Consider the following 25,117-nt stretch of genomic DNA (forward strand, 5'->3'; position numbering starts at 1 on the left):
TCCAGAGAATAGGGAAATAAGATAGTCTGAGCATTGCGTTGTAGATTTGTGTTAGGAATAAGATAGATTTTTTAGGTAGGTTTCTGATTACTTCTGCAGTTATTAGATCAAATCCAGGGGATTTTTTTCCTGGGAGCTTTTTAATATTAAAGTAAACTTCACCAGGGGAGAAGGCTCGAGGAGGAAGGGACATCTGTAGTGGAGAGTTGAGAAAGCTTTCAACTTCTTGGATTTTGCTGGGTGATAGAATATTATAATGCGGTTGGAAGGTATTTTCTAAGTGTTTCATAAATATGTTTGCTTTATCTTGGTCAGAGACCGCCCAAGTACCATCATCATTACGTAGAGTAGGGGGTGGATTATGAATATGTAAAAGTTTCCTAGAGGCCTTCCAAAGTGAACCATCATTATGTGAGAGTGAAGATGCGTAGTTTGCATAAGCTTCGGATCTATGACTAGCGAGGAGGCGTTTGAGTTTAAGTGTAAGGGCGTTGTAGTGACGCTTATCGGATGGGTATCTGGAATGCTGCCAAATTGCTCGCGCACGACGTTTCAGTGATATGAGGGTCCTGATGTGTATAGGAAGATTAAATTCAGCCTTTCTTAAGGGTGGTTGGATTGCTGATTCCCAGACGGCTGATTGAATGTTATTTGTTAGTAGGTTAACAGCATCGTCAATGTCGGGGGCTGTTTTTAGACAAAGTTTTAAATCTGTTTTCTCAGATAAGATGTGACCAAATTTTTCCCAATCTGTTCGATATTGAGATAGCATCGATGAGTTGAGTTTATCAGGAGGTTGGCAATCTACTGAGAGCAATACAGGTGAGTGGTCTGAACACGGGTCTAACAAGTTTTGAGTTTGTGTGTGAAGACTATTTGGAATTTTGGCGACAAAAATATCTAATATATCAGGCATTTTATGACGAGATGTGGGCCAATAGGTGAAATTAGGTGGAGCGAGAATTGAGATATTAGAGTGGTGGGCAGTTTGAAGGAGAGAGTTACCTCTAGGGTTAGAGGCACGGCAGCCCCACTGAATATGCTTGGCATTAAGGTCACCCCCAACTATATAATTATTATTTAAGGTGGATAGGAATTCAGTAAATTTATCCGGCGAGATTTTGTGTTTAGGAGGACAATATGCCGCTGCTATGGTAATAGGTATATTGTTGAGGAATAAGGAAACTGCACACGATTGAATGTGATTTGTATGAAAGTTAGGTAATGGAGTATATGCGAGTGAAGCCCTAATATATATGGCTGCACCAGCGTGGGCAGAGTTGTCTGGATGATTTGCTCGGTATACATGATATCCAGGAAAGTTAACATAGGATGTATTAGTAAAATGGGTTTCAGAAATAAGTACTATATCTATTCTTTTTTCTCGGAGAGTGATAAGAAGTTCGTTTCTATGATTTTTAAGTCCATTAGCATTCCAGAGTAGGATTAGAAGGGAATTAGAGGTGAATGAATTATTTATCATTTTTGGATTCAATAAGTTTAGTGATGACAGTGGTTAGAAGGGTGATTAGGGGGTTAATTATTGATTTAAATTCATCTAAGAATTTGGTAAGCATGAGATCAACATTGGTTGAAGAATTATCAGAATTATTTTGTGTGGTGTCGTTACCTGTTACATTAGCGTATGAACGAGTACTAGGTTTATTAGTGGCATGAAAGGTTGGTTGATTGGCTGGTTGGTAGTTAGACTGGTCGACTGGAGGATGTTGAGGCTGTTGTGGATGCTGTAGACGGGCATGCTTGGAGCTCACAAGATGGCGTCGTCGTTGCTGGAGATCTTTATAGACAGTGCAACCTTTATAGTTTGCTGGATGGTTGGCATTGCACAATGCGCAGGTGGCAGGAGTTTCGCGTGACTTGGAACAGTTTGTGGAGAGATGATTTCCGCCACATTTAACACAACGTGGAGAATAGCTGCAATAGCTTTTAGTGTGACCATAAGATTGACAATTTAAACACTGGGGAATCTGTCGTTGTTTATGTGGCTCTTCGACTTTTATTTTAGTGTAGAGTATGGATGTTACATCAAATATATCACTATTATTCTCTTCGATCTCAAGGTCTACAAAGAACATAGGTAATGGGATTTTGGTTTGATGGTGAATAATATTGGTAACTTGCCTGACGGTATGACCAATTTCTTCAATTGCTGCTGAAATTTCGGATACGGAAGTCGATGGATGGAGATTTCTTAACACTACTCTAAAAGCTTTATCAGATTTTAATTGGTATGTGTGATACTCTGCATCATTGTCTTTCAGAAAGTGGATTATTTTTCGGTAGTTATCAGGGGTGTCAAGCTGGAGTTTAAGATGCGAAGATGTTGACTTACAGCTGAAACTGTTTGGGCCAGTGATAGTAGCTAGTTCTTTGGATAGTTCGAAAAAATCTTTTACGCCTTTAACAAATATTGGTGGTGGCAGATCTATTTTCTTTTGTGTATGTTTGGTAGAGTGCACGGACCCCTGGCTTTGTGTGTCGACGTCAATTGGATTGTTATCGTTAAGGTTGGCGGAGTAGGTCTCATCTTCGGCAAGGACAGAGTAGCGGTTTGGAGAGATAAAGAATCTTGATTTCTTAGTGGCAGTAGTAGTGGTGGAGTTAGCGGTGTTAGAGGGGGACGTCGGTGAAGAAGGTAGAGAACGTTTATTAGATTCTAATTGCGTCTGTGGCTTGTTATTTGTGTTTATGTTACTAACAACTTTGTTCTTAAGTATTTTTATAGGCGGCACGGTGCGTATAGCTGGAGTTTTATTAGTAGGCATAGTTATCTGAGTCCAAGGGTCAACGTATGCGACGTTGCCTTGGTGTTAGGATACGACAATCGATTATTTAGTGGTTGGTTAAATACAATATTTAGGAATAAGTATTAAAACGTATTAGCCTTGATATGTACGATAAGTTATACATTACCGACGGTTTTAGATATTACATCGAGCGCTGGGCACGACGATAAGCACTAACGACTTTGCTATCGGGAGCTGATAAAAGCGGTGTGCGAGACAATATACGTGTGGACTGTACGGTGTCTAAACACGAACTGAAAGTCAGAACTTACAATGGCAATTTGTTCTTCGTGTTATTTAGATTGGGTTGTATCAAAGATCTTAAATATATTATTTAAATTAATTACGAATTAATAATACAATGTCATGAATATATTACATGATATTATATTTATCTAATATTTCTTATAAACTCACTTTTGAACTATTGATGAATAAGGGCAACTATAAAATCCTCATTTAGATTGATTTTGAAGATACTATAATATTAAATACTATCGTGTTTATAATAATAAATAATTAAAAAAAGTTACAGTAAAATTTAAAAAAAGTTTTGCTTAATAAAAAATGCAAAGTTGTTTTTTTTTTTAAATCATCAAGATATTAAATTTGCATTGTGCTCTTTTACATAAATGTTATTAGTATAGTTAATTAAGTTTAACACAATTTATTATTTCTCAAAAATGTATACATAGTTTTTATTGATGGTATACAGAAGGTAGCTTAATGTATGTTACAATTAAAACAAAAAACTAAAAATTTGACTTTCTAAAACTCACGATGACGACACATGAAAATATTAACATATAAACGATGTATATAAATATAATATTTATATTTAGATGCTCATAATTAAAATGCAACTAAGAGAATGTATGTTTTCATCGAAGGCTTACATTGTTAATATTTGAAAGACATCGGGTAATACATATTATACATATCTTGTACTTCAATATTCTGTATTTTTTTAGTATTTAGTAGGTACATAAATTTCTGTGTATTTGGTAATTTAATTCCCATCTTACATATTTATTGTTAAATCTAAACAAATTTTTTCTATGAATAGGAATTATTGGTATTTATTTTAAATATTTTGAAACTTATACTACTTTTTATTATAAGTAAAAAACAAACCTGTTTTAATTTAATAAGCTGATTTTTTATTTCCCCATAATCACACCCAGTTATTAAATGTAAAATCTAATATATATAAATTAAACACATTAACAACTTATACTAAATAAACGTTTTGGTTCACTTTACCATAATTTTTTTCTTGGTAATATTTTTTTTATGTTTTCAATAATACTATATTATTAATTTAAAATGCTTATTTTTCTTATTAACGTAATAATTGGAAAATGTTTGATTCGTGTATGTCAAAAAAGATTTATTTTATAAATGTCATTAAAGTATTAATAGAAAATGTAGGAAGTATATTAAAAAATATATAATACATAAGTAAACAATTAAACTTAAAGAATATGAAAAGCAAAAATAAAAATAATAATAATTTTTTAGTTTTTGTAATACGTGTTATATTAGTCTTAGTTAATAGAGTGGTAAATAAATAAATTATATTTCTATTTTAAAATATCAATAATTCAATTATTACAGCTATAGCTCGTATACCTATAACTATTAAAATGGTGAGAAAGTATAGTAGGTGTAGCCGTGTAGGCCTATCATACTATAGCTATCATACTGTAATGAAAGCGTTAAATTTGAATTTAATAATAAGTAATTTTTAAAATTAAAATGATTATACATAATTTAAAGATATCATTTCGTAAAGTTAAATTCATAATATACGTTAAAGTTTCAAGTCCTCATGAATAATGTTTTTAAATTAAAACAAAATAATGAAAATCGTTTAAATATGTAATTTTGTCCAAATTTGAACTTAAAATGTCTATAAAAATAATTATGGTTGTACATGTCCTTAGATTTTTTAGATTCATTATAAAATACTTATGAGTGAACTAGTGTATTTCGGCGTGGCCACTTTGGCTTAAACCGTTGTGGAATTTATTAATAAAATAATGCAATACTAACTTAATTGAAGTACAAAAAAATAATTAGATATAAGAAGAATGATATTAAATATGTATTATTCAATTCATTATGTTTGAATTATGTGCTATTCTTCTTAAAAACTCTTATAATATATTTTATATAGTACATCACTACAGCAATTACCATAATCATTGACTAATTTCAAAAAAAGTTCGTTAACAAGGATACATTTAATTTTTATTTTTTGGTAGACTTTTGCTTGGTTCAATTGATAAAAGAAGTTGGTTCCGCCATTTTGTATTATACTTAAACATTCAATAAATTGCCAAAGTATTAGATGATATATGATGATGATATTGAAAATTAAAGCATTGATTTGCAGCTGTGTCATAACAATTGTAATTATATCTTATAATAAACATTGTTTTATCTAAACATTTTGAACATGAATAAAATCGTTATATAAAAAAAGGAAAAAGTAACTTAATGCCGATGTAGACTTCACGTCAAAATTGTTTTGTGCCAAGATAGATACGTCAAAATGCCCAGATTCTACTTACGAAGAAAATATTGTATGACATTTTCAAGGTTTTTGACCGAACAAAAACTGTTTATGCTTACAGGTATAGATTGTTAAAAAATATATATATACTATTTACAGAAAATAATAATATTATATTATTGGAGAAAAATTAATGTTTCTACAATTATTCATTTTTTTAATTATAGCAAAATAAAAAAGTATATTTTATCAAAAACTAGTAGAAAAATAGAAAATTCCCATTTTCCATTTTTAATTAGTTTTCTCAAAAAAAGAAGAAGAAAAGTTCTGGGAACTTTTTACTTTTGTCCTCTAGTGTACAAACTAGGTCCAATTTTGCCATAAACCAACCACAAAGTTGAAAATGGAAGTATTTGTATTCCCCTAAAAAGTGATGATAGATATAAAAAAAATAAATACAAAACTGTAAATTCAATACATTTATCATTCCGTTCAAAAACTAAAATATGTTATTGAAAATAAAATTAATATAAACGGATCGAAAATTATTATTGAAGCTTGAAATATTTTTATTTTGTTTATAAAAATAAATTATTAAATAATATTTCAATATGAATTAATAAAGTAAGTAATAAGCAATAACTAAGTTTTTTTCGTGACTTAAAATTTAATTCAATTTATAATTAAAATAATAATAATTATTATTATTTATTTAACAAATGATTCATGTTTTAAAAAATATATAAATTAGTACTTAAGATAAAATACCTTTTAACACAAATATATCAATTGAACATTTATAACTTTCTTATATATATGTATATATATATATTTTTTAATTTTCACCTGGAGAAATTCCAATGTTGTTTAATTTATGTTGTAGAAGTATTTTTTTATTCGTGTTTTCAAAACTATTTTAAACTTAAGAAATCTGAAAAAAATTGTTTTGTTATCTTCGAAAAAAAGGTGTTAAGGGACATTTTCTCGTAAAAAACTCATGTTGTCACAAATTTGATGGCGCATAACAGTGAAAGTTTAATGTATAAAAGTTGTTTGAGATTTAAAACTCTTAGAAACATAGTTTTGTGAAATGGTTGTCAAGATATTTTTTTCCTTAGCAAGTCTGATGCTAGATTTGAATAATTTAGAAAGTTCAAAATGCTAGCAATGCTTAAACATCAATTCTAATTTTAAATGAACGCCGTCAATGCATTTTAAAGCAGAATTTGAATTTTAAATTGAAACCTGAGATATTCGTGTGCCACAATATGTGATAATACAAAAGAAAGACGGTTTTTAAGTAAAAATATATAGGCACCTATCTATTACGATGAAAACTATCCGTGAAATCAATCCGTATGCATTTTTTTTTCGTGTATTGTATAACATAAATGGGAAGACAAATAATACAAAATTATAAATTGTGTTACCATTAGGATAATGTTGGGTAACAAAAAAAAAAATGCAATAGAATAAAATAATACTTAATGAACATTGAAACCAAACGAAATAAATAAATTATAAGTAAATACAATAGTTATTTGTACAATGTTACGATTATGTTTTATTATCACTATAATTGAAATGCATCCGGTAATGCTGCAGATAGTAATATACTCAAAAATATTTCAAGCGTACTTAGTAAACAGATTGCTAGATAGACAATATCAAAAGTTAAATATTTGTATTTATGTATTGTGCTTGAGCAGAACACCGACAAACTATGGTGCTCTCCGCGAGTACAATACTATCAATTTTAAATTATAATGAAGGGAGCATTCAAATTATTCTGATAAAATTATCATCAAATCGAAATTATTAAGTTTGCTTAAATTAAACCGATCCGTTTCCATATAATATACATATTCATTAATTTACATAAGATCTAACTTTGATATTGAACCTGAACGATATTATTATTGCCGTCCCATTGTTTCGGTTGTATGAACGTCTGAACGAGTATATTCATTATAATTATAACGTATAATTTATTCACGTAAACTGATCCAATTCACTTTTGGCTTATACTTTAAGAGTGATCCCAAATGGTCATCGGCATGAGTGTGTATTATTCAATACCCAACAATATTATAATGATAATAGGAAAAAATGACTTGAGCATACCTATTTTCTTGAATATCATTACGTATACTATATTGTGCGATTGTGGTTTAAGTAGTCGTGGTATATTATATTATCATTATATTGCGTCCACAATAGTAATATATGCAAATTGATTTTAATTAATGAATTATTTTACCAATGTCTGGAAACAACGAATAGATTGTTTGTCGGTTGAGACCCTTTCGTGTATAATCACAATGGTATTTACATAAAGATACGAAACGTGTAGTTGTTTTGGTTGTGTGAGTTTTGAAAATCGATGGCCACAGATTATTAGGAACAAAATGTTGATTATAATACATTTTGTCTGATATTTGTCTGTGGGCAATGGAAATTAAGATTCAATGTTGTGCTTTGAGTACCTTGAGTAAAATACGTTATGAAACTATATACTATATTCTTCGGAAAATGGCCGAAAATTTCTTAAAATAAATGAACAACAGTAATTGATTTACGTCAGAAACGTTTTCCAAAAATATCGTAAATAATGGGAAATAGTGAAAGTTGGATGGTACAGAGGTAAGAGTGAGTGGGTGTGTGAGAGAGAGGAAAAGACAGATAATGATAGAGAGTAAGACACGAAACCGAACGCTAAAAGCAAATATATCTTATTATAATATGAAAAATCGTCCTTTATTTTTATTTTATTTTTTTCTAAATAGAATTTTTAAATAGAGGAAAGAGTATTACATAAATTATGAAGTCATGCTTTCAAAAAAAAAATAACTATTTCCTCGTCCTCCATTATCGCAGCCCATTGAACTGAAGCTCTTAAAATGTTGCATAGTGCATTCATTATACTATTATAATGACGCCGTAGGCCACAGAGTGCACGGAAAACTCTGCACTCGTCAACTATAATATTATATACTGGGTGATTCTTTTAATAGTCAACATTTGTTTTCTAAAAAAAAATTGTTTTATTCAATTCTTTTATGTATATGATAATAATATAATAATATGCTCATAGTGACGTAAAACTTATTTTTTGAGTATGTGAATTTTAAATAAATTACTCAAACAATGCCGTTATTTGTCGTCGAAATGATAAAATAATAATAATGTTTTCAAAACCATCTCATGTATTATATTTATAAAAATTGAACATTGAAAATATTGTACGTTTATATATTATAATATTTTATTGCTTTCATCTTAGATGTTTTTTTATTTTTACTACATATAGTATGTTTATCTTACAGTAATATACAGAAAGCTTATTTTCTACGTACGTCATATAGAACCAAAACAAATGAAGTACGGCTTTGCAAGTAGTAGAAACGATGTGAAACAAATAGAAGGATCTCAGACACATTTGACGCAATGATAATATGTGTATAAGATATTCAACCCTTCGGTGAAATCTTTGAACGAAGGTTGTTTGGTCGGATAAAGGAAACTCCTTTGACAATGATCAAACAAGAAATCTAAACCGCCATTCTGATATGAATGATATTATTACTATTGCGTGTGCATATCATGTGTATTTCTAGAATTAATTTAACCAACTCGACGACGAGGTGGTGGACGTAATATGTACTTATGATATAATATGCGTATTTTAATATTATATTATGTAAAGGGTTATTTGGATTTCAAGGACACCATTTGTTTGATATAAAATATACTTTATTATTATTTGTTTAAATTTCTAAAAAATCATGTTACACAGCATATTAGGTATTATATTTTCAATAAATGCATTGTGCATACGTATGATATAATATTTTATTGTTTAAATAAATATCAACGTATGCATTATATATAATATATAGATATGAAACGAAAATATCGTTAACATATTATATTGTATTACCGACATACCATCGATAGGTAATATTATTTGCGTTTGGCAAAATTAATGTTTTATACCAAATTTTATAATATTGTAAGTTATAACGGAGAACAAAACATATATATTACTAACAAAATGATTTAATTGTTTTTTTCTAATTAAATTATATTAAGTAAGTATACTTTTATGATTTATGTATATTAGTTATAAATTATAAATTAAAAGTTATTATGATTTTAAATTAAAAATATAATTTTGGACTGCATTATTACTTAATGCTATACAAAATATAATTATGTAAAACATGCATTAACTGTGTCAAATAACATAGGCAATAAAAAAAAAGGCTATACATCAATTTTATTGATCTGATCGATATTCGGTGGCAATAATAATTGCTGTTTCTCAATTGCACCAAACGGTGTTCGATTTAAAGTTACCTACGCGTATTAAATTAAAGAAAAAAAAATACATAACCTATCATAACTTATTGTGTTTAGTGTAAGTTAAGTATAATTTATAGTAAATTATTTGAGGATAAAACAACTTTAAAAAATATAAAAATATTTTAAAATACTATAATTTTTTTCTGGAAAAATGCTCTTAGAGTTATTCGTTTTTTGTTTTCGTCGTGCATATATTCTTATTACTTACTGAATTACATAGTTTTATAATGCAATTTATATCAACTTTTTTAGTTTTTTATGAATTTACTAGTAGAAACATGTATATTTATGTACAATCAACGACGTAGCCAGGATATGGAAATACCATCCAACCATTAATCATATTTTATTAAATTTTTTTCTAATTTCTTTGTCATAATTTATATTTATTTCATATTCATATAATTTTTAATAATTTTAGTATTGATTAGATTTATAATTTAGTTGTAATTATGTTTTTGCCTTTATTATTATTAATGTTATCAATAGAATATATATGTTAATAAGCTTCTTGGACTGCAAACTGCAGTAATGTAGTTGCATTTTATAGTTATAAAAGCTTATTTGAACGTTGCTTTGGATAATTTTATTTTAAATTGTTGATAATTTAAAGTTTTATTTTTTACCATGAAAATGATATTATAATATAAATGCTATGATCCATCGATGAACGATTACCTAACCGCAGCGATTGTGTGTTTTATTTGAGTTTTGATGATTATATTACAAATTTTAACTATGGATTATCTCTATTTAGTTCATAGCTAATAACTCAATTTATTTCATTTAATTGAAATTGCAATTTATCTTCTGTTTGTAATATTATTAAAAATATAAATTTCTGAGATAGAAACAAAGTAAAAGTTATTTTGGATTTTTAAAGTAACTAATAACAATTTAAATTTACCAGATCTAATCAAAGACAATTGATAAAATTTACCTACTAGCAAGTACATCTAGCTCTAGTCAGGTGTTTTTTTTATGAGGGACCTTTTAATGAGAGAGACGTCTTGTTCTAATATTATAATATCATCATGAATGCGGAGAACACGATATAATTACCACATTATGTAAATTATTTTGTATAATAATATGAAATTAAAAAAAAAGATCTATTCATTTGTATTATAATATAGTTAACGTTGTCACCGCAATAACTATACTGATACATTGTATTATGTGTGTTTTATTGTTTTGCCAAATTATTGTCTTAATAAATGCCTCAAGGCATACATTTTATTAAATAAAATCATCTGTTTTTAAATTTTAAACGTGACGAAAAAAATCATATTCGTCCCTGTATTGATAAATCAAGGCTGCGTTACCGATTGAGATGGTTTTAAATATTTTGTGCAGTACTGACGAACACCCATATTATTATGTACATCACTAGTACATTTAGACTTAATAATAAGATTGCGATTGTCGAATGTTACCTGGTGCAGTTGTTTGTCGTTCCGGATACTACGCACACGTACAACACCGCCAATAACGCCAACGCCGAAGCCATTTTTTTCTTATCCATTGTTCACCTATATGAAACAAATAAGACGACGTTTTCATTTGACATGTTTATAGCGGATGACATTGTGTACCGTATAAATATATATATATGTATGTATGTGTGTGTATGTGTTTGTGAGTGTGTATATGTGTGTGTGCGTGCGTATAATAAAATGAAATGTACGTTGAACCATGTTCGAGGGGGTTTTATTTCCTATGCGACAATATATATTATACTCTAAACGAACTAAACGCACTTACGCACACGCACACATGCACGCGTCGTACACGACATATATTATTTGGAATATTATACGGTGGCATAAAACGATATATTATATTTTTGATATGTCTTTTTTTATATATATATATATTTACACGAACATACGTAAATGTATTATTCTATTATATACTGTGTCTAAATATCAGTGTCATAAACGCAGTACAGAAAAATTATTTTGTTTTCATTTTCGCTGTTCCCAGCAACGGTTTTATTAAAGCGCGCACAATATAGGTGCCTCACGTTTTTAGATTTTCAATGCTTTACCTCGTCACGGCCACGTAATCGGCAATGCCTATACGAATTATAGATCGTTACAATATCACGATTTAATTACACTCAATAAACGTTGACGATAGTGGTTCCTCTCACACTAATGCATACAAAAAAAATCTATAAGTATTAAAAAACGATCGTAGGCATTAAATTATTGTTTAATCTTTTGTTTTTATTTTTAAAGTTTATAACAACAAAGTTTTTTTTCCTTGACTCAATAATATCTAAAAATGGATCGATGTTTTATACATTAACACTTGACGGGTCAAACTAATTTTCAAACGAAATTTAAAAAAAAAAAAAAGAGCAAAAAACACTTGACGTGTACTCAACTAAATTGAATGTCTATGGTGTTGTATTAAAAAAAAAATCAATCTATATAAGTTATATTTATTTCAGACTAATTTTAAAGACGGTTTTATCACTGCTGTAGACTGCAGTAGGTACGAGCATGATGACCAGGTACAGAAATACTTATTGTAATATTATAGCTGAAGATAGAATATGTTTTCATTCTATTGAATTTCAGTATCATACTATTTTATTTGTACTTTTAGGTATTTAAAAAAAAAAAAAAATCTCATGAATAAATAATAAAACCAACGCTTGCTGTACAAAAATAATCAAAGATGGTGCTTATCGTAATCAAAGATTTCATGAGTATTAAAATAACTATTATATTCAACTATTAATATAATTCCGTAATTTTTAAGCTGTCTAATGTTTTTAAAAATTATTATAGTTTTTTATTATCTTTTTTTTTTTTTTTTACAGAGTCCTATCGTCGGATGATCTTCCTATACCGTCACGCGTCGCAGTCGTACCTTCCCATACATATAAGGAAACTGCGGTTGTCTGATGGCATTCGTACGTATACATGAGATTACGCGCACGCCTTAATTGTTTTAATTCGAACTCTGAGACGGAAAAAGTAATCAAAAAGTGGTATTGATATGTCCGAGGCGTATCTGGCAGCAAAGAACAACCTCATTCGATGTCGGAAAAACACATTTTATTCTTTTTTCTTTTTTTTTTCCCCATATAGCGGGAAACAACCGTTATCCTTGGCCAGTCGCTGGCAAAAGTCCCGGTCCAAATAAACACATTTCTCATTCCCTACTTGTTCTCGTCGTCCAAACACCGCCCGACCCTCGAAAAGAGTGAAACGTAATATATAAATTAAACGCGAAAACCCGAGAAATGGTTTATATTAAAAAAAAAGATGATAGATAAGTTCATGGGTTCTTCATAAGTTATGGCTATATTATTATTTTAAATTAAATTTTTTCTTCTTCAAAATCATAATTTATTTAAAAATATACCTTATAATATTTCATTGAAAATGTTAACTTTTTATGAACTGCATTGAAATTGGTTTTGAGAAATATCCACAGTGTTTTTGTAGAAGGTTTCCAGCATTTATTTATTTTATTTATTCTTTAGGTATTCATATACGTATACCTAGACAAAATTATTTATAAAAACTTATTTCATCCCAAGGGATCTACAATTTTGTTGCATACTATATAAACGGATTTTAAAAGTTTCAAATATATTTTTTATATAATATATTCTATAATCAAATATTATTTAGGACCAACATTGTTATTTTAAATGCTAAAAAAGTTAAATAAAAATATAAGTAAATATATAAAAATTCATATGTAAATACAAAATCATATATAGCTCCCAAATATTGAATTAGATTAATAACTACTAGCAGTAAGTTTTAATATTATTAAATTACAGTGTTTAAAGGTAAAGGAAGTTTCATAAATCAATATGGGGACAGTTTTAAATAATTATTGTTCCTGTGATTATTATTGCCCAAGTGAAAAATGTAGTAAATATTTTAGATTATTTAAGTCCGAAGCGTTGAGTAAAATATAGATATGGATGATGGTTTTATAAAAATATTTTTTAATTATTTAAGGGAAAAAAATTTAAGTAAAAAAAAATCATGTTGGCGTGAAATCGCAATTGAAAAAAAACGTGTTTTATTTATGTATTTAAAAAAAAAATTAGTTGCAATGGTGACCAAACCTACAACCTTCTGTGTATAATTACAGTGAAACATAGGCAACCTCCAGTCGAAAAATGAGGCGGTGCAAGTGATTTCAAATTTGCTGTAATATTATATGATAATTACACGGGGTTTTAGATAATTTACAATACAGCTTGTTTACGGAAGAATTGTTCGGGAGAGAAAAAAAGCAATGCTGCGACTATACGCTGTACGAGTGTTTGTGGTTTTCATACACCGCGTTTTCGTGATTAAATTATCATGGCCGCTTTCAGATATATATTTTCAAAGTTTCGCGATAATGCATGAAGACGCAATGAAATCATTTCGCTAGAAATTCACCGAGGATCTCATACACATAATCGGTGCACATGAAAATTGAATTTGATGTGCATCCGGTATAGTTAACGAACCGAACTGGACCGAGTGCTTTTGGTCTCGGAATCGGGATTTACATATACCATGAATTAGTTACCAAAACAGTCGGAAAACAAGCACCGCCTGCTGCATCTGCAGTGGTATGAAAGTATAAAAATAATAATAACAATACAATGTAATAAAAATTTATGAAATGAGTTCGAGAATATATCGTGGAATATATTACGGTTCAAAAAAATCAACAATTTCGCATTCAAAACTTAAAAAATTGAAAAATCTATAATTGAATCACAGGCGAATCATACAGCGTATTACAGGGTATCTAATATGTAAAGATAGAACTTATTATACAGAATCACGTGTGACATAATATTTACTCAAAACGAATATTATTTAAGGCGTGAATATTGCACAGCGTTTTGCCTGTAACAATAACGCGAAGTGAGAATTCCACAAAAGGAAACTGTGCTTGATGTAGCGAATTACTTCTGGAACAGTAGAACGCAATAAAACGGGTTTGGTATAACACTATATGCATAATAACGTGTAATATTGTTCTAGGTGGTTTCCATTTCTTGATTTCGCAGTATAAGACTTCACGAACGATTCGAAATTTAAATCGAAAAACGATGTAAACACACGGGAACTCGCTGGAATTTTCCCGAAAAGACTTTTAGTGTCATTTGCCGAGCGCGCAGGGGTTTGAACAGCGAAATCTACAACGGTTGCAAATACAATTCTCCATTTTAAAACCACACTGAAAATTTAATATATCAAACGCTTGTTAGAAAATGTTGTATACGGAATCGACTGAGATAGTCTTTTATAATATTATAATACGCGGAACCCTTCAAAAACCGTTTAATTAGTTTAACCAGAAAGCCATGGCCTGTTAAAACGTATATACATAAATTTCGCTAGTTTTAACATTTATTATTATTACTATTATTGTGTACACAACATCATAATATAGGTCTTGGTAACAAATCTGGAAAAAAGTAATAATAATACAACTATATTATTATAATTTTAATCATAATAATAACAAGATTTTGGAATTTGAAAGTTTTAATAATAAAACTGCAGCATTATATAATAATATACGAACGACGTGATGATAAATTACCGGTGGCGTTTACGATTACGATGTAAATAAGGCATGAGCTTAAAAATGTATAACGGTGAGAGCGAAGTCCCGATGCGACGGCGGGCATCCAGAATATATAGCGTGTATTATACATAGCAGTTCATGATTTTTTAATTTTCAACCCAAAGGCTGGCGCGAAAGCCGATATTATATACAGTATCGTCGGGACTTCAATCGTTGCAGTCGGGCTCGCCGGTACTCGGACATGTTTATATTTTTGTTTTACTTCCATATCAGTGATATAATAATATCACTAATTAGGACGCGTTGAATAACAAAAGCGAGTCAAAAACGGCGTCGGCAACGACGGGCTTTACAGAGATAACAATTAACGTCGGACGAGACAAAAAAAAAAAAAATCGTTATACGTCCGGCGGTGTGTGCGGTCTTTCGTAATATATAATGTGAATTTAGTTGATGTATGTGTGTGTGTGTGTGTATGCGAGAGAGAGAGAGAGTGAACGATTACAACCACGACGGAACATCTGATGTACATGAAAGAATATAGAAACATTTTGTACTGGATAAACGCGATATTATTAAAGCGTGGTAGAGCTCGTTAAGCAGGCAAAAAAAAAATGACGACGACGCGTATGTAATATTATTATTTCTAGTTATATAATTCGATTTTGGCCGGCAAAAAATGTACAAATATAAAATACGGCGCTTTAAATTGGTGTATTCCTGTCTTAGTGTACCTACGACCTACCTCATTTCACTGGAAAATCGCGGTAACCGTGTGCCGCTCGCTCTGTAAACTAATTCTATCGGTCCGGGAAATTCACCTGAGGCGGATAGTACTTGGCATGTTTTCTAACATTTTTCAAAACATTTTCCGATACCTTTCAAAATAATCTCTTAAATTTTTATAAAAATGTGTGGATTATTTTTCGAGTCAATAAACCACATCCGTTATAGACATTGCCTCAGTTCTGTGTATATTTAAATAATAAACAACGATGCAATGGCATTTGATCTGATTGTAGAAATTAGTTAAAACGTTTATCGGTTTTTTTTTTTATTGTATTTTACTAGACAAATATCATCATTGGTTTATTCCTATTATCTTTATCTCTCATAAGTTGACATGAGTTGGGTCCATACAATTGTGCTTAAAAATATTGCTTAACAGTGTACTCTTTAAAATTAAAAAAAAATAACACACGACGATTGAATGGATGGTTCTAGAGGGGCGACCCGTAATGAAAAAAACACTTTTAATTCCTGTACACATAGTATAGATAACGCGACGAAATGTCTCCCGCGTCGTTATTATCACCATAATATAATGTATAACATTGTGTACATCAAATAATGTGGTGTGTGAAGAGTTGAATACGAGTGCGGACGTTGGTGTCCGAACGGGGAAAGCTGATAGGAAGTGAGTGCGTATGTATATATGAGTATGTGTGTGCGTGTGTGACTTATATGGAAACCATCATAGAACACGGTCTAAGGCTGTGCGCGAATAATGGATGAAACATCTTCAACTGCCATCGTAATATATTATTATTGCAAGGCACCCTCCGCATCCGTTCTGCAAAAACGAGGTAATAGGTTTTATACGATGAGTGCTTCTGTGTAAACGGGGTCGTATCCGCAGCCACCATCGTTGCCGTCTTTTAATTACGAACGATTTCTTATCAGAGACCACCGACATATAACAGAGTGCGTGGGTGTTGCCGACGACGGTGACGACGACGACGACGACGACGACGATTACTTCGCCAAACGAACTACTTTTACGCCTCTCGTACAATTATGCTACATTACGAATTACAATTACTGCAAGCACGAGGAATTCGAAGAATCTTCTAAAGCGATAATCGTCGTTGTTATAGTATTACACGGCCATGTGGGACCGGTGACACGGTCGACTAAAACACCAAACACCGAGCCCGGTTTATAATAATATATTGCATTAGATGGGGTTTACGTTAGCAGTTCTATAAATCAGACGATAGACGAACTCGTGTAATTTCCTACGGTAAAAAAAAAAAATACAGTCATTTAAGCTATGCTATTTTTTTGGTATGTATAATTTGACATAAATATATTATTATCATATGCGTTTTTTAAAACTATTATTAGCATTCTGCAGGAGATCAACAATTTCGATATAATGTCCATCAAATTTCTTATACCAGCAAAACGTAATTAGAATATAAATTCCATAAACCGGAATTTGGAATGTACTGAATTCTAATTTATGAATCTGTAGGTACATAGTATGTTTTATTTTCTAATTAGTTCTGGCTTTAATTTTTTTTATTATCTTATATATTATATATTATATTTTAATTATATTGTTATCATTAGCTGATAATTTAAAATATACAATCGAGTGAATTACCTAAATGTATTCGTTTTTACATATTATTGTTTTTTACAATATTGTCGGATCTATGGTACCATTCTAAACCGCACTGAATATTTCACAGTCAGAAATAGCACGATACCCCGTAAGTTATATATAATAAAAAAATCTACCGATGTTATGTAGAGTAGATAAAAAGTTCAGAGACACATACAATATTTAAAAATAATTATTCTGCACACGGCCATCATTATCATAAATAATATGAAACACTCTCAATAGGAAACGCTAAAAATGTACATTATTATATTATATGTTGTACAAAACACTCTCCGATTTCAACAGCATCAAAGGAAAATCCAGGGTTAAAACGAGCTTTCCGTCATGGCTTAGGAATATTATAATAATAATAATAATAATAAAAATAATAATAAAAACAAAAACACGCATTTTGTTGAGAAATACTGCATTTATCGGTGTAGTCACTACAAGACCAACCTTTTTTACAACATCTTGCTTTTTTCGTGTTTAATTTGTTGACTTTTACATCGCTTGTACGAAATAATAAAAGTATAATTCATTAAAATATCATCGGATCGACAGACGTAGTAGTTATTATCGTTATTTTTTAGACAAGTATATGATTATAGTATAAATAACAATAATAATAGTAGTAGTTTTTGCGGTATGAAATTTTTGTTTGCCAAAACTACTACACCGACAGAGAAATCCCCTGTTTTTAGAAGTTACATTGTTTTGACACATAATAAGAATTTTTTTTTATCATAAATAGTACTGTAGGAAATCAACGGAAAAATTCCAAGCATTAAATGTCACTTTGATAAAATATCATAATTTTATTAATTTACAATATTTGACGAAACTGAACATTTTGGTTTAAACCTTTTTGGCATACTCTACGATGATTAGGATAGATAACTCAATCAAAAACTTAGTGGTCGCTCTTAAACCCATTTAGTCATTAGGAATAGGAATACGTTAAAGATGTCCAATCGTGATCCAAATACAGATATGCTTATTACATCCCAAATATTATAAGTATTCTGATTGCATCATAATATAAATTGGTTTAAAACATTAAGTTTATAATTATCTAATCATTGCATACGTCATTACACTAATTATTTAATATTAAATATTAGCCAGTCTTAGAAAATTAGAAATAAACAAAATAAGATTGATACCGTTAACTTTGAACTCGTACTTCGTAGTATAATACTAATAATTGTATATTATAATATAACAATGTAATAATATATAAATATCCAAATGCTATACTTAAATACCTATCTAGTGCATTTTTTAATAAAATTCATGTATCGTATGCAATAAAAAAATGAATCTAAAATGTTTGATCAATAGGTTGGTTTGTATGACTTATTTTTATTTTTTTACCCACCATAGTACAGTCACGTCTCACTAGCTTTTCAATCTCACAGTTCATCTGATTTCTTTACATTTTTGATCAACTAGAAAGCACTATTTGTGTCAACTATTGCCAGCTCACATGAATGCTCTATATAGGTATTATGTATGTATGTATGTATGTATGTATGTGAAAATCCATTAGACGCAATTAAGATATTTATTTAGTTTTAATAACTACTGAAAACAGTATTCTCTTACATATTGTGGTACTGATGTGAAAAATGAAAACACAGTCAGGCGATCCCCGAAAATGGTATTCCTGTAATTGTTAGTTAAGATATTGAAAGTATAATACGTATAATCGGTGCGTCCGAATAACATGCTAACTCTTATCAGAACTGGTAGTTATCTAAAATTGATTTTTTTCTAAATAGTCGATGTATAAATTGTGATGAAAAAAAATGTACAAACTGTAAATACAACTCATTAAGTAATTATTACATAAATTGCATTAACTATTTATAATTAGAAATATGGAAATATTCTGATTCAATAACGGAGTAAAATAAAGATGAACAATAAATATTCTTAAATCAACAATGACAATAAAAATATGGCGTTGAATACATTTCAATATAATTAAATAAATTAATAAATAATACCTAATATATTAAAATAATAATATGTTTTTGAAATAAACAGAAACAAATTAAATAATCCATTAAAGAAATTATTATTTTTAAAAGTTTATATTTATTTATATATTGTATAATATTTGCATTTTTATTACGCTACAAGTTAAGTATAACTATTTTTAAATACACATAATATTTCAAGTTGATTTGTAAGTATATAAAACACGTAGTTATTGTTATATATATCAACTCCATGGTATACAATACAATATTATTGAAAATAGGTCTGCTAATCAACGTGTTGCGGTTATTTTATTCCAATGAATTATTTTGTATTAATTTGTAAAATATTTAATACAATTTTGTAGTCTTTATTATATTATGTATTAATGGTATTAAATTAGTTATCGAAGAATGTATAATGCACATTGCACATACTTCATCCATTTTATCGTACTTGTATAAAATGTATTGGTTTTTTTTGTATAAAGTATACGTTTTAATGATTATTTATAAAAATATTAATATTGTCACGGTATACCATCTCCTCAGTCACCATTGTGGGTTATATAATACGTGTATAATATATATTAGGTACATATTTACTTAATTTAAAAGCATGTGTTGTATACATAATAAAATTATATATCATTATTATTTTAAGAGATCTTAAATTTTTTACGTTTTAAAAAGTCCTTTAACTATTAGTGAGTTTAAAACCTAAGAATTTGCATATTGCTTTTATATATATTTATGTTACGGTAAAAGTATGAATACCAGTAAAACCTAGGATACAAAAAATGGTTTTTATTGTAACATATATATATATAAGTTACGATATGTTATAGTTAGTTAAAATATATTATATATTATGCCGCCCGTCATCGATGACCCATTGATATACAACTCAGATTTCAGATGCGGCGCATATTTATTTTTTTATGACCTCCAATTGATTAATTTGTATTTTGTTTTTTTTTTATCGTAAATGCGCGAGTGTCTATGGAGATATGTTTTATGGCCTTACACGATTAATACCGGACTATAACCATTGTATATTATGGTCGATATACTCGTATGTTGCAGTATTGTGATATTATTATAATCGAGTATACCGGGTTATCCACGCGTAACACGGGGTGTATTGGCAAGCTTTTGAGAGTTTGGTTATTTAATTACAGGCGCGTTTGTATAATTATTATTGTGTAGCATAAAGTAATAATATAATAAGGGACACGTGCGGTGTGACGCGGTGCAACGCGTACAATAATTAAAAGCCATCAAACAGAAAAAGGGCACACCCTTGACATTTTCAAAATGTACTATGTATTGCAATGACTTAATATCGTGTATATTACGTGTGTATGTGTGTGTCTATACGAGTCCGGCCACTATTTATTTACAGGCGGTCTTTAATTAAACCAACTTGCTGTAAAGACGGACTGTTGTGCGTCAAAAAAGGGGTTGCTTGAATTCAGAAAACAGGTCATTCAGTTGATTAAGCGGACGAACTCTTGCGAATAATTAATACAAAGCCATCTGAAGTCATGAGAATGAGAAAAGATTTCTGTGTAGAGCGATCGATCGTCTTGATATTATATTCTTTCCGAACGGGTAATACATTTTACGAAAATTAAATTACTATGACGTTTAAACGACATTCACTTGATTTTTGTTAATTTATATGCATAATAGGTATATTATGTAAATGATTAATTACGTTGTTTATTATAATAGTCAATTGCACATTCATCTTTAGATATTTAAAACATAATATTTGGGTTGATAATAATTTACAGTTCAATCTATAGATAGTTTATATGAAATATATTATACACGGTATCTAAATATGTTTAATTGTTTAAAAATATATTTTTATATTATGAATTATATAAACGTTATCTCATAAATAATCATATAGAGGCGTTTTACCGAATAGTTGGTATTTAGTAGAAAAAAAAAATATTTTATATGTTATATCTGATTTCTGCTTTAACGCTCTCGCACTATTTTTTTTCCATAGCTATAAATTTATATAAATACACAATTTAAATATTAATGTTTAAAATGCATTGGGGTGTTTATCTGATTTTTTATTTATTCGTGATTAAGAAAAGTTACTTGAAAGATAATTTATACTGTGCAGATCATAAATACGAGTATATATTGAAAAAAAAAATGTTTTATTATACTTACTCGTTATTTTTCATTATCTGAAGAAACATGTTACACAACATTTTCGTATCTCTAATTTAGTACTTTGAAATTAACTTTTACCTATCACTATTCACTATTCACTAATATTCATTAAATATTATTTTTTTATTCGTATAATAATTTTATCGTTTAAATAAAAATACATTGTTTTCACTTAAAGTGATAAATCAAATATAAGTTTGTACTGATGCGTGATGTGGCTCACAGTTTGATTATTTTTAATTTGGTTCACAATAAATATAATATATATAATTAGTTTTAACATAACATATTATTATATTCAAATTATATACGTTTATTATGCATGTTAATATATAATTATGTTTAATTAATAGGCGTCTACTGTAGTTTAACATTGTTCTAAAAGAAACAGTAATTAATATTATTTTCTTTTTTAGATACCTATATAATATTTAATACGTGGAAATCCCTAATAAATCTTTTCATCATGAGTTATATAACACTAATTTCCTTTAAACTATTGAATCATTCAATATACGTAACTTAATTGTTTCATTGCAAACGTAGTTGTAATTGTTTATGTATTTAAGCCTTGATAACGAAACTAATATATGAACATAAATTACATCTATTAAAACGTGAATTTTATATTGTCTAGTTTCGTAAAGAGTACAGTCTCGTGAGAATAAAAATTCAAAACTAATTACTATTGATGCATTATGAAACGATAATCGAACTATTAAAATAATCATTAATGGCTATGAACATGCCTGGCGATCTACTATTAGTAAATTATAGGAAATCCTAGTTTTAAAGGGAAGATATGAGAAATATTTATGTTACGTCTGTGATTTTGTTTTGTAATACATGGACGTACGTACATAAAGTATTTCAATCTTATTCGCTATATGAAATAAATCGCTTCATCGTATAAATATAATTTATACATCCAATCCCAATGATACAAATTCGTGTAACTACAATGTATGTCAAGAGTTCTTGTTTTTGGCATTTATAAAATGTAAGAATTAGAGTTTTTCCTTTAAGGAAAAAGACAGTTCATCGACTGATGTCTACATTCATGTAGTTTATCTAAAAGTTTATAAACATTAAATTAATATTTTCGTAAGAAAGATTTAAATTTGATGAAAACAATGATGATATTATTACTTAAATAGTTATATAATATATGTATTATATATTATATAAAATGTTATGCTTCAAATATGACGCATAACAATATAATATTGTGTTATAAAAATTAATTTACCAAATATATTTTATCATGTTTTGTTTTAACGAAGTACGAACAATGTCTTGGTGATTTATAATAATTTATTTATGTTAATAAAGCGAAAATAACTTTTTAATAAGAAACTTACCTAAACAAAATGTCATTTAAAAGTCGTATTATATACACCAACAATACTAAATTTGAACGTAAAATATATTTTTAGTTAAAGAATCATTGAAAATTTAAGATTGCTGTTATTTTTAAGGGGTCATATAGAATATAAGTTTAATATTTAAGTATATTTTACTTTATTTGCGTAAATTGTTTAAAAAAAAAAAACTAAAAATTACTTATCAAAATGTCTTCAATTTTATCAGTCAGTATGTTTAGTATTATAGTGTAATATTTATTAGACTATCAGATCTGATTCTCAAATATAAATTAAGATATAAAGGTATAGATTACAATATAGATTTTTAAAGATTAATACAACGATTAGTGCTATTTTATCTCCCCGGGATTAATCATTGAGTGTCCTTAAAGTTAAGGTTTTATAAATACCTAGCTGTTTTAATATGTTCAAATAAAAATAATAAATAAATAAAATAGTATATTTGCATGGCCTACTTGGCAGGTTGTAATTAAATACCTAGAATCATTGCAAATCATTTTTAAATTGACTATATTCCGTGTACTATGTGTACCGATATATCACATTATATCACGTTATTAAACGTCAATACAAAATTAAATTGACTTTGATGTTTGTCCGATCGCAATAAAACATTTTTTTCATGGGGAAAAAACATTTTCAATATTACACTCATCGACGTAGTGCCGTTATTTAAAAATGTATTTGTATGCTATAATAGGCATATAGCTTACATCGATGGCTGAACCATGGGCTGACTGTCCATCAACGGCCATATAGTCTACAAACACATTAATTGATCTATCGAATCGGATAAAAACGATTTCGCTAAACATGATTTTACTATTCTGTCTGTTCGTGACGTAGACCGCTGCAGAATCAGCGACCGAAACGAATTCCACTCCACCCGCTAAACAACACACATGTATATATTTCCATTGGCGTTGATGATATTTTTCTTCATCTCTCCTCACCACACCACCACTCATCCTCTGACATATTACCATTTATCGTGCCGAGTAATTAATCACTGTATTTATATATATATATATATATATATACGGTCCACACCCACGGGATGTTTTATTGTAACCCATCAACGCGCCTATGTTATAATATATATATATATATATATATGCAGCATGCATATGCTATAGATGACCTACACGCACTCGTCAGATCAATTTGTTTTGCCACCGAATGGAAAAAAAAAATTATATTTACATGTATACCCTATGTGCAGTAAAACTAATAATAAATAATAATTTTACACAATACAGGTTAAGAGTGTTTGGATTATTGAGTGGAAAAATAACCCCTTCGTTACGGATGTTAAAAAACTACAATTTAATACGGGCACAATCCATAGCCAACGCGTGTATGTTGTCAATATTTGGCATGAAGACCCTGAAACATAGAATATCCAGTACTTTCTTTGTAAAATCGCAGTTTGTTTATTAATTGTGTTAGTTCCATATTTTTTTTTATATATATATATATTGATTTTAGGAAAAGAGGGGTGCTGCTTTTTGAACTAAAACAATGGCATCAATGGAAAACACTGTTAAAGTGTTAAAGGCACTCTAACTAATGTTGATTATTTCTCTAGAGAATTAAAATTAATCATAAAAAACTATCAATGCTCCAGTTCCTAAGTTTCTAACACAAACACAACACCAACAACTGAAAGGATGGATGAAAGCCACAGGGCTTATTAAACAAAAACAAAATAATAATGTATAACTTTTTTTGTTACAACTTCGATATTTTGTGCATTTAACATATTATTATCTTTACAGTGCATCAAATAACCCTTCGTCACACGTGTCACGTATTTTGCTTTATTTATTTGTTCATTCAGTTAACTGCAACTTATTGTTCAGAAATTTGTTACAAATATTGCAGTGTATAGCCAA

The 25,117-nt window shown here is 29.0% G+C and overlaps 1 protein-coding gene across 3 annotated transcripts in view; it reads right to left on the reverse strand.

The window, feature by feature from the left end:
- The window catches only part of LOC132918078 (C3 and PZP-like alpha-2-macroglobulin domain-containing protein 8), a 147,033-nt gene that overhangs the window by 80,229 nt on the left and 41,687 nt on the right, over positions 1–25,117 (reverse strand). For 2 of the 3 annotated variants that reach the window (XM_060979158.1, XM_060979155.1), the window contains exon 2: positions 11,127–11,222. In XM_060979158.1, coding sequence (XP_060835141.1) covers positions 11,127–11,215 — 89 coding nt within the window. In that variant the 5' untranslated portion in view covers positions 11,216–11,222. Of the gene's footprint in view, positions 1–11,126; positions 11,223–21,834; positions 21,854–25,117 lie in introns of those variants that run through there. The other variant, XM_060979156.1, reaches the window with a different exon arrangement.

The sequence above is a fragment of the Rhopalosiphum padi genome, chromosome 1 (assembly GCF_020882245.1).
Source record: "Rhopalosiphum padi isolate XX-2018 chromosome 1, ASM2088224v1, whole genome shotgun sequence".
Classification (NCBI taxonomy): domain Eukaryota; kingdom Metazoa; phylum Arthropoda; class Insecta; order Hemiptera; family Aphididae; genus Rhopalosiphum; species Rhopalosiphum padi.